This window comes from Strix uralensis, chromosome 2 (genome assembly GCF_047716275.1).
Source record: "Strix uralensis isolate ZFMK-TIS-50842 chromosome 2, bStrUra1, whole genome shotgun sequence".
Taxonomy (NCBI): Eukaryota; Metazoa; Chordata; class Aves; order Strigiformes; family Strigidae; genus Strix; species Strix uralensis.
Window position 1 is genome coordinate 69,225,263 of NC_133973.1, and position 17,243 is coordinate 69,242,505.

Genomic DNA, 17,243 nt, shown 5'->3' on the forward strand with positions numbered 1-17,243 from the left:
TGCCCGCCGGTGACGGCTCCCGAGGGGCTGGCAGGAGGTGCAGGTGACCCGGCCCGCCGGGAGGTCGCTGGGGGGGGCAGCGGCACCCGCGCCCCCGCGGCCGCCGGGGGGGTTTCCCTCCTCCACCGGGGGGGCGGGGGCTGCCCGCGCGGCGCGCGCGGGGCGGGGCGGGGCCTGCGGCTGGCGGCGGCGGGCCCGGCGGCGGCGCGTGCGGAGCGCGCCCCCCAGCGGCGGCGGCGGGCGGGTGCCGGCGGAGCTGCCGCCCAGCGCCATTACCGGCGCCCGGCCCTGCCTCCTCCCGGCGGCGGCGGCGGCGGCGGGCGCTCCGCGGGAGCGGCGGGGTAGCGGCCGCCGGCGGGATGCTGGGGGTGGCGGCGGCGGCGGGGATGAGCTGTAACAGGTAGGAGAGGCGCGGGGGCCGCCCGCCCCGTCCCGCCTCCCGCGGCGGGCGGCTGCGGAGGGCGGCGCTTTGTCTCGGTGCGGCGCGGCCGGGCCGCTGTCACCGGCGGCTGCCCGCTTGCTTGAACACCCCCCGCCTCAGTCCCTCCTCGCCCCGCCCGGTGCCCCGGGGAAGGTGCTTCCCCCCCGCCACCGCTCCGCCGTGAGGCAGGCGGGCGGCGGGGCTGTGCCCTGTGGGGCGGAGGGCGGCGGCCCCAGTGGGGAAGGCGCGGGGATGGTCCCTGGGGGGGCTGGTGCAGGGGATGGGGTCCCGCCGAGGAGGCTGGGGGGTGGAGGTGCGCCTCCTCCTCGCCCCGCGAAGTCTCCGCTTCACGGGGGAACTCTCCCCTTCCCGCCGGCAGCGGCGGGCACGGCAGAGATCCCTTCGCCCTCGCATCGCCCCTTCGGGGTCACGGTCATGCGGGGAGCAGTGGGGTGGCTCGTGCGTCCGTGTTACAGCAAACTGGGAATAATACACAAAGCTCGAGCCTGACACGGTTTGAACAGGGCGTGAGGGCTGTTTAATGCCCCGTGCGTTAAAAGGCGTCCTTTCCCGAGGGAGGTGGGGGGTTTTAAAAGCGCGGTCCAGAATATCCTGGGGTGCTTATGTGGTGAGATTCGTGTCCTTTTCTGCATATCCCACAATTTCTGAGTAGTCCTGTCTTGGGTTGGTGGGGATGTGTTGCGGAAAGCAAAGGCTGCTCTACTAATAGCCTGGCGTTTCAAAGCCTCACCCTTTGTAGTTGCTTCTTGGGAAGAAATGTCCCTAATTAAAGCACATGGCAAATGTTCCACTAATTCGTCGAAATCTGGGGTTGAGGGAAGGGGAAAGAGCAATTTCGTACCTGGTTTGGGCTGTGGGTTCAGGACGGCTGCTGGCACGCACAGACTTTAGCCTGGCTAAAGACCGCCTTATCTTTTCCGCGCCTGATTTCTTCCGAGAGTTCCTCCCGCTCTGCACCAAGCCTTCTGAGGAAAGCTGTGGCAGCAGCAAAGTCAAGCCGCGCCGGGGCTACCGTGGTGGGACCCGGTGCCGGCATGCAGCGGGGTGGGCTGCTGAGCCAGCTCTGCTCCCAGGGTCAGCGCCCCGGCGGCTCCGGAGCAAGGGAGCAGAGGCGGCAGGATCTCGCCAGCCTTGACCAGGTTTAGCTGGACACCCTGTGCTGAGAAAAAGGCGATAACGTGATTCAGATGTTCATGTCTATTAAGGTAACTTGTTTTTTCTTCAGTCGTTCCAAAAGCCGCTTGTTTTCCTAGAGGGTGAGGGGTGCTTCCAGGCCGGACTTCTTTCTGCATTCCTGAAAGTGGCTGAGTTGTCATTATTTGTGCTGCGAGCATCAGTCTCTCGGGACTGTGAGGTTCTGTGCATCGTTCAGCCCTGCACAGGTGCTTCGGCTCAGGTATGGAGCCCGTCTCTCCGGGTAAATAGAGCAATTACATATTTGGCATCTGTTCTGCTGAAGTTGTCAGGGAGCGGGCCAGCATCCCTGCTTGGACACGCTTCCCAGGATACGAGCTAGGCTACACCCCTGGCACAGCAAAAAATTTTGGGACAAAGTCAGGCTAGAACCTACACTTGCAGAAGCTTGATGAGATGAAGTAGCAGAGCGCTCTGGTGGGAGCCCACCTCACTCAAAGCTGTTTGGGGGGGAGCTTCTTCAGAGCAGAATGCACACGGTGCATCCTGCAGTGGGCAGGCAGATGACGGTCACATCCAGGGAGGCGACAGCCATCCTGGGGTACAGCCAGTGGCTCGAGCATTCTTCCCCAGCAGCAGGGACGAGCCCTGCTGCCTCCTGGCCAAGCAAATCCTCCAGTGGCTGAGAGTCAACCTGGGATCTCGCCGCTGCTGATGCGCTCTGAATATGCCCTGCTCACCCAACAAGGGCTGGACGTGGGGCCCCTTGCCTAAATTGGCCTACCCACTCTGTGCCTCTCTCTTTTCGACACTTTTTTCAGGGTGAATCGGCATATCGAGGACCAGAGGCTGTGCTGTGATTAAGGAGGTGAAGGTGCCGTGCAGTGGATTGTGGCAGAAGTGTGGCTGGAGGGAGCTGCCGGCCGGGGCAGGGAGCACTGCTCGCCTGACAGGGTGGCACAGCGGGGAGAGGCTGCGGGGTCTGCTCCTTTTGGGGGAGCTGGTTGCAGGACTTCTGTCTGAGGGGGTTTTGTTTAGATGATTCCAGTCCATTGAGGTCAAAATAAAACAAAAGGTCAAGGTTTGTGGAAGATGCATTTTGATTTGGTAAAATGCAAGGAGAGGAAATTAAAAATTGGTGTGTTTTCTTGTTTTGATTCTTTGGGGAAAAAAACACTGAAAATGCAAATGTTTCATTCAGAATCACTTTTTAACAAAACATAAGGTGATCTGAAAGGCTTCTGCAGGCTGAGACTCCTAAGGGATTTTGGAATTTAACTTTTTGCTCTGATTGAGAGAGTTTAAGTAATCTGAGTTTTGGGGAAGAATACAGAAAAGGAAAGAATGACTTGAGGTCTCTCTCCAGATTCGGTACATGGAAGAGCAGCAGACATCTGGTCAGCAGGTACATGCATGGGGTTTGTTTTCATCTTAGGAAATACTTTTTAACTTTTTTTTTTTTCCCCTCTCCACTTTATGGAGGCTTTTTGAACTCAAGTCGCCACTGTGGCTTTTGTTTTGCAGTGAAAGGAACTTGCAGGCTGGCTCTGTAACCTGAACGCGGGTTACCCGAGGCACAGCCATCTCACGCAGCATCACGATGGGAGACCAGACCCTGCTCTGGAGGAGAGGGGTTTGGGCAGGGAGGGATAACAGTGCGCCCTGTTGCTGGGTCAGTGCTGGGTAGTGGTCTGTCATTCAGGATTGCTGCGCGTGCTGCTTGGAGCTGGGTAGCAAGCGGTCACAACTCTCGCTTGCTTTATAAATGTCCTTTGAGTTTTGTGGGCAGCTTTTCCAGCTGGTTGTGCTGAACTCGTCTTGATGTGTTATCGTTGGAATAAGTTTCTTGCGTGGTTCAGAGTAAAACATTAGCTTGCAGTTCAGAACCGTTATTATCTTAAGCTTTTGTTTCCTAACACGATCTAAGTTTTTCTTTGTAGCAATAAATACAGGCGAGCATGCAGTAAGATGCTGAACAAAGCAAGTTCCTCTTTATTCAAAGCATAACTACACTTGGAAAATTAACATAGACTCATTGGTTTTATAGCTCTTGTTCCACTGTAAACGATGAAGCTCAAAAGTGTGAGCACTTCGTAGTGTTACTGGATTTGAAAGGGGACTCCGTAGATAAGAAGCTAAATGTGATGCTGCAGTTTGATCTCAGTTGTAACGCACAGGTCTTAGAACTGGCTCCATGCAGTTATTGCAAAAGAACCGTTAATGGCCCGCAATATACGGAGGACGGTTTGCATAGTTAACAAATTGGTTTTTAAGTTGCAATAAAATATTTATTATTGAAGCACTTAAGTCAGGTTTTTCAGGTCCTGCAATTGTGGCTGCGTGCTAAGTGTGTTAGGTTAGATACCCTGATTCATCTGTGTTTTGTTCTCTTCCAAAGCCCCGTTTAAAGGTTTTTCACTCTGTAGCATAATGCAGTCTCTTATTACTTTTCAGTATAGGGAGACTTTAACTATTAGCTGTGTTAAAAGCAACTTGATAGTTGTTGGGGAAAATTACTCATGTCAGCTCTTTCCATGATGACAGATGCTGATGACAAGGAAAATCAAACTGACGGTCACCAGAGCCTTGCCTTGTATAAGGTATCCATAGCATGAATCAAGCAGCCGTTTATGTGGTCTGCTGTTCATGCCGTTTTAGCGATGTGTTACAGTGCATGTCACCCTTACAGCTTGTGCAGAAGTGCTGGTGTTGAGGCAGAAAGGGTGAAAGGATGGGAAGGTCCTAATTCAATCTGACAATTAGAGAAAACTTAGCAGGGGACTGTGCCCTGGGGTTAATAGTTTCCTTCAAATTAGGGCACTCCTTTGCAATTACTTCAGCATTTCCCTTCCTGTGGTGTCCAAGTCTTTATGAAAATGCTTACTTATGTTTTTTAAGCAGATAAAAGGAAAAAAAAAGGAAGCCAAAATACTGTAATTTCCTTGGCTGGTTTTGTGTACCCTAATAACCCTTTATGTGAAACAGTTTCATGAATTCGTCTCAGCGCATGGAAGACAGTCGGTGAGGTCCAGGGAGCAGAAGGTGATGTTGTACCCAGTGACAAACCATAGGCAAAGTGGACCTCTTGTCTGCAGTCTGAAACCACGTTCCTGTGCAAAAACGGCGTAGTCTGGAGTATCCTAGGGTGCATGAAAAACAGTGCTACAACAAGGCCAGCACCCAGGATGAGGTTTTATGCCCTGTATTTTTCATATTAGTTGCTTTTCCTTGTATTTTAAATAAGAAGTCCTTGAATTCCAGCTCTGATCACCCTTTTTTTCTTCATCGCTTTTTAACTCATAAAAAATGAGTCCTAAGTCACTTGGTGCATTTAGAATTGTTTCAATCACTGCTTGCATTAAATAGTTTGAAGAACTGAGAATACACCGGTGGATGGGCTTTCAATTGAGTAAAACTGAAACTGATGGGAACAATAGAGTTAAAACCTTGGGGTTTATTGCTCGCATCGTGGATGGGGAGTCCGTGTGGATCATCTGAGAAACTAAGGCAGTGTAATGATTTCATGAATGCTGCCAGAGCAGCATGGAGAAGCTGCCGTTCTCACAATTATAAGGGTTTTCTGTATTAATACATTGTTTTAGTGTAGTTGGGGCACTGGGAAAGACCACAGCAAAGCAATGCAGTAACGCCAGCAAATATCTGGGAGGCAACAACATGGCAGAGTGGCTCCCGTCCAGACCCCACGCTGACGTGCAACAGCTGTGGGATTGATGTGAGGAGGCAAAACCGCGCAGAGAAATAGTTTCAAATCCGCCCTGGGACAGGGGGAAGGGGGCCTTGAAGCTTTGCAAGGACTCTTTGAGGGGGCTTGGCCATCCCCACTGGGGGCTGGGTGCTGCCAGGCAGGGGCGAGGGACCGGCTGTCAGCTTCTCGGCTTCCGGAGCTGCAGCATCCCCGAGTCCTTGCTCGGTGCCTCCTGGTGCGCTCCACCTCTGATTTGGGAATGAAAAATACAGTTTGGCAGGCGGGGCAGCACCGGCTGCCAGCCAGCGCTGTCGGGGGAAGGCGGCCCCTTCAGATTCAGGGCTGAATCAGCACAACAGCCTCCGTTTGCAAAACCCTCTGGTTTTGGTGAATCCTCCATCGTGAGGAAATGCATGCAAATAGGCGCATATTTCGGTCTGTAGCTTTGCAGATGAACACCCTGCGCTTCTGAACTGTGTTGGTAGCAGGACAGACTTGTGTTTTGTGGCAGAGAGACCAACATTTGTGCTGGATTAAGTCATTTATTTTTGCCAGGGTCTGGTGGTAAGTGAGCAGAGATGCACTCAGCAGCGATCATCTCCCAGACCCAGCTCTGGCTGGTGTCACAAAGCAGGACAGAGCGTCTCTGGGCCATGCCAGGGCAGCTGCTCTTCCCACAGGCGGCAATTACAGAGACATTTTAATTAAGCATGCGTTGCACTGCAGCTGACCGGGGTGACCCGCACGCTCCCATCCCCAAACAACTCTCATGCCAGCACTGGGGAGCTGAGCCAGCTGAAAACCCATGACGAGAGAGATTGGTAGATATGTAGATTTAAAACTGAGTTTGTCTTGATCTGGATCGATTCCTCGATCTTGTGAGTGACGGTGATGTTGGGCCAGGGGGTGGGAAGGGACGTGGGAAAAGTGGAAATACCCGTTTCAGCAGAAGCATGGATTTGTGCCTGGGTCACGTAGCTGTGGCCCAGAAACCAGTGTTAAAGGTGGGGGTCCTGTGAGAAGCTGCTGGAGATCTAAAGAAGGAGGGAGCAGTGTTTGTTGGTGGTCTGGGTCAGGGCTGGGGACTGCTTGCGGCCGTCCTGGGTACGATGTCGGAAAGGGGCACGTCCATGCTGTTGCACTGGAAGAGACATCTCCTGCCTGAAGGTTAAGGAGGATCGCTTTCTGTTGAAAGCACTCTTGAATACATTCTTTGTGCAGGTTGTTGTCCATTCCTACAGCCCTGCCTGAAGGGAAACCACCCCAGCAGTGGTTTTGTCATGGTTGTCACAGACCTAGTTTGCAGAAGTTCACCTTCAGAGGATTCGGACGAAGGAGACCCTGTGTCCTGTCGCCTTGACACATAGGTTATGGTTAGAAAGGGCGTGGAGAATAGCGACACATCAGTGCCTGTTTAAATCTACCTGATATTTGTTGGCATGACACAACTTCATTATCTGGAGGTGCCCAGGGGCTTGCTTCACCCATCGCTTTCAGGTCCCAGAGGAACTGCATGCTGTTTATACCTGCTTGTACTGTCGAGAAAAAAAAAAAATGGAGCAAGAGCTGTGCCTGTGAGGTCTTTTGGGCTGAGTCCCACCATACGGAGACACAGGTGTGGGACAGCCGCGGTGCACGTGGCGCCTTGCTTGTTTTTCTCAAGCGCTGTACTGGGAGACAAGGCAAGCTGCTGTGGGAAAGGGGGCTTGATGGGACCTGTTGGTGAGCTTCAGTGGGGCTGAAAGGAGAAGGGCAGGAACCTCTGCATGTGCAACATTTCCGTAGTACTTGTAAACATTTCAGAAAACAAAGGTTTTTTTCCTTTTGTAAGTATATGCAGTTGCAAGAGAGAGGCAATATTCTGATAACATGAGAAAGGAATCAAAGCAGGTCATTTTAAAACTGCTGCTGTTAAGAAAAAGCCAAGTGCCGAAATCTTTGTTCCTTCATTCACATTTTTTCCTTTTTGTTAGCCAGCATCAGGAAATGAGAACATTCTTCTGGCTTTCCGTGCCTGAGTCACATCTTATATATATAACTCTGTCTATATATAAAAATATGTGAAAACATCTGGAGATGTTTGTTTCAGAGAGGTACTTGTTTTGTATTAGGGTATCTGAGCTTTAAATGTTTGTACACAGTTGGATGTTTCCAGAGTTTCCCATACTTCTCTGGTTACAAGGATATGTATATTGCAGTCAGAAAATCCAAGGGAAATGTTCTGATAGCCTAGGGAATATGGTAAAGCCTTTAAAGAAAGTGAGAATTTGCTGCTTTTTTCAAAAATTAAACTATAGAAGCAGTCGATTTTAATATGAGTTTCATGCAAATATGTAGCTCTTTAATGTTTGCCAAGTATGTATTTTTTTTTAAAAAAAAGTGTGAGGAGGAAAATCGGAAAATCCCAGTAGCTCTTCTCTTGGTTTTTTTTAAAAAAAGGAAAAGGAAGTAATTAAAAGCTCATTACTCCCATCTGTGCCGTTCAGGGAGCTGACACTGGGCTCTGGCAGTGCTCTGGGTGCGCGGCAGGGTCTCTTAGCCTCCCTCTGTCCTCCCACCGGGGTCACACGGGGATCGTGAGACTTCACTTTAAAAGGAAAAAAAAAAATCCATTTAGTTTAACTGAAGGCCGAATATTTAACTTTGGCGGGGGAGGTGGTGGGATTTAGGAGAACAAATAAAATTTCCACCCTTGGTTGTTTAACCTAGCTGCACCGAAAATGATGGGAGACCAGGGCCGGCGGGCGCCGGCGGTGTCCCATGCAGGGAGGGATGGCTGGTGGGATGGCGGCGGGGCATGAGGGGAAGATTGTCCCAAGGGGCTCCTTCCGCTGCGGTCACACAGCGTCTGGGTGTTCACGGCGGCTTCTCCTCCCACAGCTCCCACTGAAATGCCCTCGAGTTTATGACTCTGTTAAGAAACCTCTCACTGATCAAATATTTTGATTGCATCCTGGCCTTCCTGTTAGCTTCTTTGATCTTTTCTCGTCAGTGGATTATAGTAGATTTTAAAAAGTCTTGATTGTTGAAACAGTTACATAAATATGGTCCTTAGGTAGGTGTTATTTAGAAAAGTACTTATCTCCCGGATATAAATCTACCTCCTTTTGCCCCTTCAGCATGCTCATTTGCCATCGTGCATCAAAGAAGTGTGATTTCTGTAATTATATCAAAGAATAGCAGCTTATTGTTAATTGTTTGAAATAATCTAAAGGCCAGTGGGGCCTATTCTTTTGGCTGATTTCCTGCTCATTCAAACACTGAAGAACTGTTTCAGGTTCACGTTTTTAAAAAAATATAAAAGAAATGTACAGAGCCAGGACAGTCTCTGGCAGGAACTGATGGGCTCGCAGCCGGGGGATGAATCCCCCTCTGTTGAAATCTCCAGCAGTTACAACTTCTCTTTTTTCAAAGAGAAAAAGCTGCCCTTCTCCTCAGGCATCCCGCTCATGTGACAGCCCCTGTGAAATGGTGTCGTTCAACCCCGCTCGATGCCACGCTGGGAGCTGGATGTCTTCAGGCGGTGGCATGAAGCCATCCGGTCGCCAGGCTCAGTTTAGCTTTGGAGTGTGGCTGGGGTGGTGGGAGGTTGAGTTGTGCCACAGCTTTGCAGTCAGATGAAGCAAGGGAGGAGGGATAAAATATCGTCAGTGGCTACGTATGATGTAAGCCCAAAGGTCAGAGTTTCCAATCTTCGTCGAAGACTGAAAGCTATATTTTCCTCATTGTCTCATGCAGGCTGGGAACGATCGCCCCGACCTGTCCAGTGGGACCTGGAGAGAGTCTGAAGGTTTTCAGTGGTGGTGGGTGTTTGATGTGCATGGCTCTGGCTGGGTCAGGACAGATCCCAGCGTTGTTCTCAAGGAAAGGCAGCAAACGCTGCTCTTCAGACCCATCCCTTCCCCAGCCTGCGCTAAATCTACTGCTAGACTGGGGCTTCGTTTTGAAAAGTACAGAGAAAGTGAAGTGCTATTTTAAGTGTCACATATAAATGACGTTCGACGTGAGTGAAGCTCTTTGTGCTTGCGATTGCTTAGCTGATACACTGCAAGGGGGAAATAATTTGGATTTGTTGTGTCGAAATGCATGAGTCACAAATGTGAAAATCAATATTTTTATCATTACCATGCAGAGATGGGCAAACAGTACGGTTAAGAGGATCCTTGACATCGCTCTTGGGAAAATCGCCAGAACATGATAAAATGGCAGAGGATCCAGGAACAGTAATGGTGTGTTATTGCTCAGGTTTCAAGAGAAAGCTTTCTGCTCACCTTGGGCTATTTATTCATTTATAAATAGCTTTATGAACCTGTATTTAAGAAAGGCACTCGAGTTTAATGCTGTTGCATGATATCGACGTCTTTTCAGAGCAGTTTCAGCATGGGCAAATTCCCAAGGTAGGCAGAATTACGAAATGAGTGTTTTGTGTCATCTGAGGTAAAATTGGTTTAGTTGTTTCTACCCAGTGGATTTTGATAACGTGTAGCTGTGTAGTAGCTTGATTGACATAATAGATTTTCTGTTAAGTCTGTAAAAAGTGTTACTTCCATGCACATACAAAAATAAGCGCTGTAGTCTGCAGCAGGGAAGTGATGGGGAAGACGCTGGGTTGTAAGTCACTGTGTGCCCAGCAGAGCCACCACGGCCATCACAGCCATCACTTGGATGAGTTTGGTGGTGGCAACATGGTGTCGGGAGGTCTTCTGGGGGGAGAAGGGCTCCTTCCTGATGGAGGAGAAACCACGCCACGGAAAGCTGTCTTCTGATGTCCCACCCGTGTAGGCATGAAGGATGTTGATGGTACTAATGTTAAGTGGAGGATTTTTCTCTCCTATGTCAAGTAATGCTCCTTGTTTGGTTTACATTACAGATATTTACCAGTTCTCCCTGCCACAGTGGTGGGAGAATATAATGAAAAACTGCTGAGTCCAGATTTTCTAACACATCATTAATCCCTTTTTGTGAAAGTGTGTGCAGAATGAACAGGGCCTTAGCTCCAGATCAAAAAGTTTTCCATCAAACTTGGAAAATCTAAGTTATACATTCTGTGTTCATGGTTTAAAAAATAATGTTCTTGTAGTTGGTCTTGGGGATGCAAGAGAGAGGCAGTGTCTACCTGAAACAGTTAGAAGGATACTCTTAGTTCATCACACTAAAAATACATTGTTCTGCATTCTACGGAAATATCTAAAGTTCATCTAAAGTTCATGTTGATCTAAAGTTCAATAAGCCAAAAAAAAAGTGTTTGTGCCATTGGTATCTAATATTTCAGATTGTAGTGCTGAATGTTTTGTTAATGCTTGAGTGGAAGTGTTGCAAGGATGTTAACAGAACTGCATTTACTGAAAACTGTTTCATTTACTTCTTTCCTGTGATATCAGTAGAAGTCAGGAAAGACAAGGAGCTCATAATATGTCTCAAGTATTCATATCTTAAAGTGAACATTAAAAATTTACAGAAAGGACATACTTGTTTTTTGGAAATCCATAAACAGTGAAATGTATCTAAGTAAAAGTAAGTGGATTCATTTATTTAGTCTGAAGACAAAATAGTCGTGATCACACAGAGCACTTGAGTTAAATTCTGAGTTCACTTGGGTCAAGGTACAAGTTCAAATTTTCATTTCCTTGGAGCCGAGAGCTCAAGTGTGCGGAGCTGGCACGACACACATCCCCAGTAACAGCGCCTGGGTTCACCCTCACTGTCTGTGGCTCACACAAGGATTAAACTGAATCTGTGCTACTGTATTCTCTTTATAAGCCTTCTTACAAGATGTACATATCTTAGCACATGAAGTATTTAAACCAACCAAATAGGTAAGAAGAGTGAGTGGCAGGAGAAAATGTAGATTTTTTTTTTAACATGATTCTGCCATAAATTATTCCGTAACTCTGTTCATTGTGTACAAGCAGGTGTTGCAATAGGATGTTGTCTCCAGAATACTACTAGCAATTGCCTGGTCAGGTATATAAACAAACACAGGATGCCCTTACTGAAGCCTTTCTTCTGAAGCAAGAAGTGTGTCAACAAGAATTGCTAACATTTTAAAGGATGATGTTATGGCATCAAAAGCACTGTGGCAAGTACTGCATCAGTTTTGCCTGTCGCCTTCACAAATTTTCATTGCTGGCATTTTTCTCTCTGGATGCTGGAGAGTTGCAGCTGCCCCTCGGTAGGATGATGCTGCCCGTACCTGAGGGAAAGCTGGTGGCGTGGCATGATGTGAATGAATTTTTTTTTCTTACGTACCTTAGCATTTTTTAGTACCTTAATGTGGCATGCTGAGATATTTCATTTTCTAACAGCTCAGGTTTATCCTGTTTCTTTGCTTCTGTAAATATGCATTTTCTGTGCTAACAAATGTGTGCTTTTACAGAGCATGTCTTCAGTGCTTCATCAAGCTGAACCACAGCAGTGGCTTTCTCTTCCTCTTTAGCACGTGGGCATGAGGCTGCACTATGAACTGATTGCACTCATAACTTATGTACGAGGGGACAAGAGGGGAGACTGCAGCTGAAGTCAGGAATTGTTTGTTTATTCATTAGTTACGAAGACCCAAACTGAGGTCATTTCTAGCTAGCTGGCCAAGGTGCTACTGCTTGCTTCTCTTGAGCTCTCTCTGCAGAGTTGCTGTCTGCATCATCCCTCTGGCTGTGTCTTTTGGGAGGTGAGGCCAGCAACCCAGGGAGGATGAAGATTAAATTGCCCACATTTTTTCCAGGAATACAGGAGTGTTTTCTAAGAATACAGAAGTGTCTTCTACAGGGGAAGAAATGTGTCCACCTCTCAAAGTTGGAGGAGCATGACTCCAGAAGGGTTTTTCTGCATTTCCATGTCAAGAGGGAAGTGAGATGGACCACCAGCCGCATTTAGCATTTTTTAAAATAGAACAGCTTTTGCAGAGGTATTTTAAAATGTGGGGGGTTACTTCCTTTTTTGCTACTTGACAGTGATGTGAAGATACCTGAGGAACAGGTTTTAAGAATATTCCCCCTCTGCCCCTTTTTAGTTCTTTTTTATTTTTCACTCTAAAAATGTCAATTTAGTCTTTCCTGACTCCTATATCTGCAATATTTGGGACATGCTTGTTGGGAACAGGTATCAGTTGTCCAGGTATCATTGTCCTAGTACAAAATCGAACGAGCACTAAGGTTTTACTGTGACATTCCACTTGCTGTTGCTGTTGTCATGTTAATAGCTTTTCAGTCAGATGAGAGTTCTGTAGCTAAGACAGGAACTGAATTTGTAATGGAGAAAATAAACCCCCCAAAAAGAAAAAAAAGTAGTTTTGATTAAAAAATGGTTGTCTGATTTATCTTTTTGCCAGTCTCTATAATAAAGGTTGAAATGATTACCTGTCAGAAATACAGATGATTTTTCCTTACTGAGAATCAAGTTCCTTTCAGTTCTGCAGGGGGTGTATCATTAACTTCAATAAAAATAGATTAGTGGAGCTTTGTGACAACGCCTCAAGACTGCATGTATATAAATAGAGAATTCTGCACCAGATTAAGGTAATATTTGATAATTTTCTGCATGCCGTTAGGAACACAGAAGTACTTCAAGCCGTATGTTTGATCATTCATTGTTTAACATTTCTGATAACATGCAAATGCTAGAGATTAGTGTGATTAACTGATTCGGTGCTGATGGATTACAACAAGTCTTTCCCAATTCTTCTTGAAGCCAATTGAAATTCTCTTGTTCTGTTTAATGGGGCTTGGTTTAGAGTCAGGGGTCGGTAAGTGGAACATCAATGGCCAAATAAGACAAAATACCTGCTAATACTTGGGAAATAATTATGTCGTTTTTTAAACCTTGCTTCTGTGTCTCAGATACAGAAACAAAACTATCTTTGTTTTGACTCAGTTTTGTCTGGATGGTACAATAAGGTCAATCTCGTAACAGTTACAGCTCAGGAGGATATTTTCCTAATCTATTGTTTCTCATACTTAAAGAAGAGCAGCTGCTCGTTAGATAAATGGGTATGGCATGCCTGCCCAGTGTTACATTCCGGTGCCCACAGATAAATGCTTTTAGTTGAAGTTGTCATAGGTTGGGTTTTACACCTAGCAAAGTACATTTTCTAAAATTTATGTCTTGCTTATAAGTGGTAACTAAGGCCATTTCATCTTTTTTTCCAGAAAAACCTGAATTTGATTAAAAAGTGATCATTGTGCTATATGACCCTATAGTTTTATTTACAGCGTTTTTCAACAGATCTTGGCAGTGCCCTTTTGTTGCCATAATTGGGTTTGCATAGTTGGCAAACGGTCGTGCAAATGTAAATGCGAGAAAGAAAAAGAAAGCACAGACCCGCAGGCTACAAAAAGCAAGTCAGCACAGGTCTGCTTGCTCAGAAGGTTGGCACCCAAATGACAGTTCGGTTTGGCTTACACAGAGAAGTATTAAGAGGTTGTGTATTAACTCAGCGTAGCGCTAACTGGTATAATTTAATTTACATTTTTAGCCCAGTAGCCACTTGGCTGATGACCTGAGCGTCATTCTTTCGGCTTTGGTTCAAATGAAACGGTCACGAATAGGTAAGCAAGAAGGAGGTGTCTGTTCACGCGAGCCTTCGGGGATCCTCAGATGAGCTCTGGGGAGTGAATTTTACAGCAAGCATGTTGCCTTTGTGAAAGGGAGCGGAGGTTTGCCTTGGCAATGTAGTTACTACTGCAAGTGGGTGGGAGTGGGGTGGGGTTGGAGCCAGTGGGACTGCAGGCTGTGGGGCTCCTGGTGACCTGCCTGTGAGCCAGACTCTGCCTCTGGCAGAGGTGGAGTCCAGGTGATCCCTGGGCACACGTGGGTCCGGTCTGAGGAGCAGCTGCCTGTGCCACGGACTGGCGGTGTTTTACAGTAGTTAAATCTTGACAAAGCCAGAACTCCCCTTCAAGAAGGGGAAAGCAGGGGAGAGGTGCTGCGCCTTGTAGCAGTGGTTAGCAAATGGTGTACATGAATAAAACAGCAGCAGGAAGATGGCATTTATACATCAGCTTGGTCAGCGGGATTTTAATCACTTACAGTGCAACCCACAAGCTGCAGGGCTCTGAAATGCCTGTGGCTGGGCACTTTGGTACTGAAGAGGGAAGGGAGGGAGGGAGGGAGGGAGGAAGGAAGGAGGGAAGGAGGGAAGAAAGGAAGGAGAAGATAACACTTCTAATGACCAAGTCACTGTGGTTTCTAAGGTGCCTGGTGTATTTGTACTGTTTGATCAATGTTTCTTCTCTTACTTGGCATTGTACCAGTACTTTTCAATGACTTTGAAACAGCACACTGGGATTTAATGGTAAAACCAGGATTTCTGTTCATTTGGTATTATCCCCCACTCCCCTGTGAACCAGATTTGATTCTCAACAACTGTAATGATTTATCCGTTAAGTTGCTGAAACCATAATCTCAGTGTGTGTTGCATTGTGTTTGTGTTCCTAAGTAATTTATGCCGGTGATTTCTCCTGAATGCTGAGCACCAGGTCGGGCTGCTTGGAGCTACCTGTTATTATCTCCTTTATAGATATGTGTGGAAAAGCCAATTTCTGAAAGGGGATATTGTAAGGCAATGTTAGAATGGAAGATTTGCTGCCCTGACAGCAACAGTGGCAACCAGATGTGATATTAAGCAGATACTTGGACTACTTTTCCTTCCTCTCTGCAGTATTCCCGTTGTAGCATCCTCAAAGGCAAGGGGGTGGGAGAGGGAGCACTTTGATTGCAAGGATTGCTAAAAGCCAATAAAATGAGGAGGATGTCCACTGCAAGGGGATTTTCAGGAAGGTCTCCATCCCCAGGCTTGTTTTGTGGCCATGCAGTCTTGAGCAGAAGTGCCTTGGTCCATCCTGGTCTCTGCTCTTTGCTCAGGGTCGTGCTGCCTCAGAAGGGGCAGTGGTGGATCCAACCTCCACACTGGGCTGCTCTTGCGGTCCAGCCTCGCAAGTGTGGCAGCGGCAGCAAGGTTTAAATGTGGAGCAAAGGAGGAAAGGATCTTCTGAAAAGTTACTTGACAGTAGAGTCCGTATGCTGATTGGTGTTTCAGCTGCATCGCTAGTCAGAGGATTGGGTGGAAATCCAGGACTAACTGCTCTTCTGGAGGGATGCTAGATCTCGCTTGGCCTCTCCCCAAACACTTCCAAAGAGTGAAAGATGACTGACTGCAAAAAAGTGGTGTCTATGTGAGAATTTTAAAAACTTGGGTTTTGCCCAGTAATTGGAAAAAATGCCTAGCTTCATGTATATTACAAGTTATCTGTCCTCTAAATCTTTTTCTGAGGGAGGGTTACAATGGTGATGCTCTCTGATGGGTCATCCAGGTGGGAATCCAGACTTTTAAATTTCTAGAGCATATTGTGTGTGGCCTTGACATTTGAAATGTTGCTATAAGACTACAAGCTAGCATTTTTAGGTATGTTTTATTCCAGTTAACAGTATTGGCAGATTTCATTTATGCTATAAGCAACTGTGATTCCTATCCCAGTTTCTGAAAGAAAAAGTTGCTGGTGATATTCAGAGACACACATTATATGTTAGATAAGTGTAGCTTGGCGCTGGGCTTACACCCATGTACGATGCTGCTCAGTGGGACAAACGTGGTCAGGCACAGGTGCTAACAGTATGTGTGTAGAATTGGGCAGAGCACACAGCCCAGAGTTAATGGAATTTATGCTAGCTGTGGGAAGTCTGGTGATAACTTCATGTTAGTAGGTTTTATACCAGGACAGATCACCTGCCAATATTTAAAAAAAAATATCTGAACTGGGTAGGAGAGTTTATAGTGGATTGGTACTCAGCACCATGATGCCACAGCATGTTTAATCCCACCTGAGAAGCTGGGAAACGGGCAGTCCATAAACTGCCTCTGAACTGCGATTTCAAGGAGATTGGAGCTTGCTGAAGGTCAGACAGCAGGGCCAGGAATGGTATACAGATTTTTTTGTTATTGTTGTTTGTTTGGGAAAAAGAGAGCTTAAAAGCAAACAAACACAAGCAGCAACCAAAGGAAGCCTTTGTTTTGCAAAGTGTCTTGCTTCTAAGAACATCAGCAATGAGATGCTCTTGAACTGGCACCCATCTCCTGCCTTAGGGGGGAAAAACAGTCTCTGTTGTTCCTTAGTGGTGCCTGTTTTACAAATCCTTTGTTTTTGTGCCCTCAGTTATAGGTTGATTGGACCGATTATTCTGTATTTGGGAAGGTGGCTTTGAGCGATCTAAACATACACTAATAATTGTCCTGAGAATAAAGCAACCTACTCCACCCTCCGTAAAGGATTGTGACAGTAGCATAGCTCAGTCCCCGCAGGAACATTCATCCCTCCCTTTGGGTAGGTATGTGCTATTTGGCATGGTTGACCTATATACATTCCTTAAATTTTTATTAAAAATATGCATTTCTGTTGTACTTTATCCAAGTACAAATAATGTATTAATGAAGGTCTCCATAGCTGAAAGGAATTCAGCAGGAAATCCTGTGGCTGATCTGACCACAGGGAAAGTTTTATCTTCATTTGTTGTTCTTCCCTTTTGCCTCTTACTCCCAGTATCTGATTGCTGTTCCATGGTTCCTGGCACTGGTGGTTAAAGCTGAGGGCTGATTTCATTATTATTTTTATTTTTAATATCTTTTGGCTTCTATAGGCTGAAAGTCAGGGCATGGAAAGACCAGAATTTAAAGGAACTTTGGGCCCCTTTGAGCGTGTTCTTTGTGGAGATCAGATTTAATTTCAAGTTTCAGGTAAAGGATAGTTTAAGATAATTTAAAAGCTGCTTTTCTGGAATGATTCCAGGAGGAGAAGGCACTGGGTTACGAGTCCCATTTTGGGAACCACTGAGTATCTGAAGCCATTCTCATTCATTTCAGCAGAAGTTCAGATATATTTCTCCAACCATCTTTTTGAAGGTGCTCCCCTTGGTCTCGCTTCCATTCACATATTTCATGTAATACTGGTATATATCATCTTCTCTGGCTGT

At 46.8% G+C, this 17,243-nt stretch overlaps 1 protein-coding gene across 1 annotated transcript in view; it reads left to right on the forward strand.

Annotated features, from left to right (window-relative positions):
* Nucleotides 1-272: 272 nt before the first annotated feature.
* LIMS1 (LIM zinc finger domain containing 1) overlaps nt 273-17,243 on the forward strand; it is a 76,034-nt gene continuing 59,063 nt past the window's right edge. Inside the window, exon 1 of the mRNA XM_074859147.1 lies at nt 273-400. Coding sequence (XP_074715248.1) covers nt 360-400 — 41 coding nt within the window. The 5' untranslated portion in view covers nt 273-359. The remainder of the gene's footprint in view (nt 401-17,243) is intronic.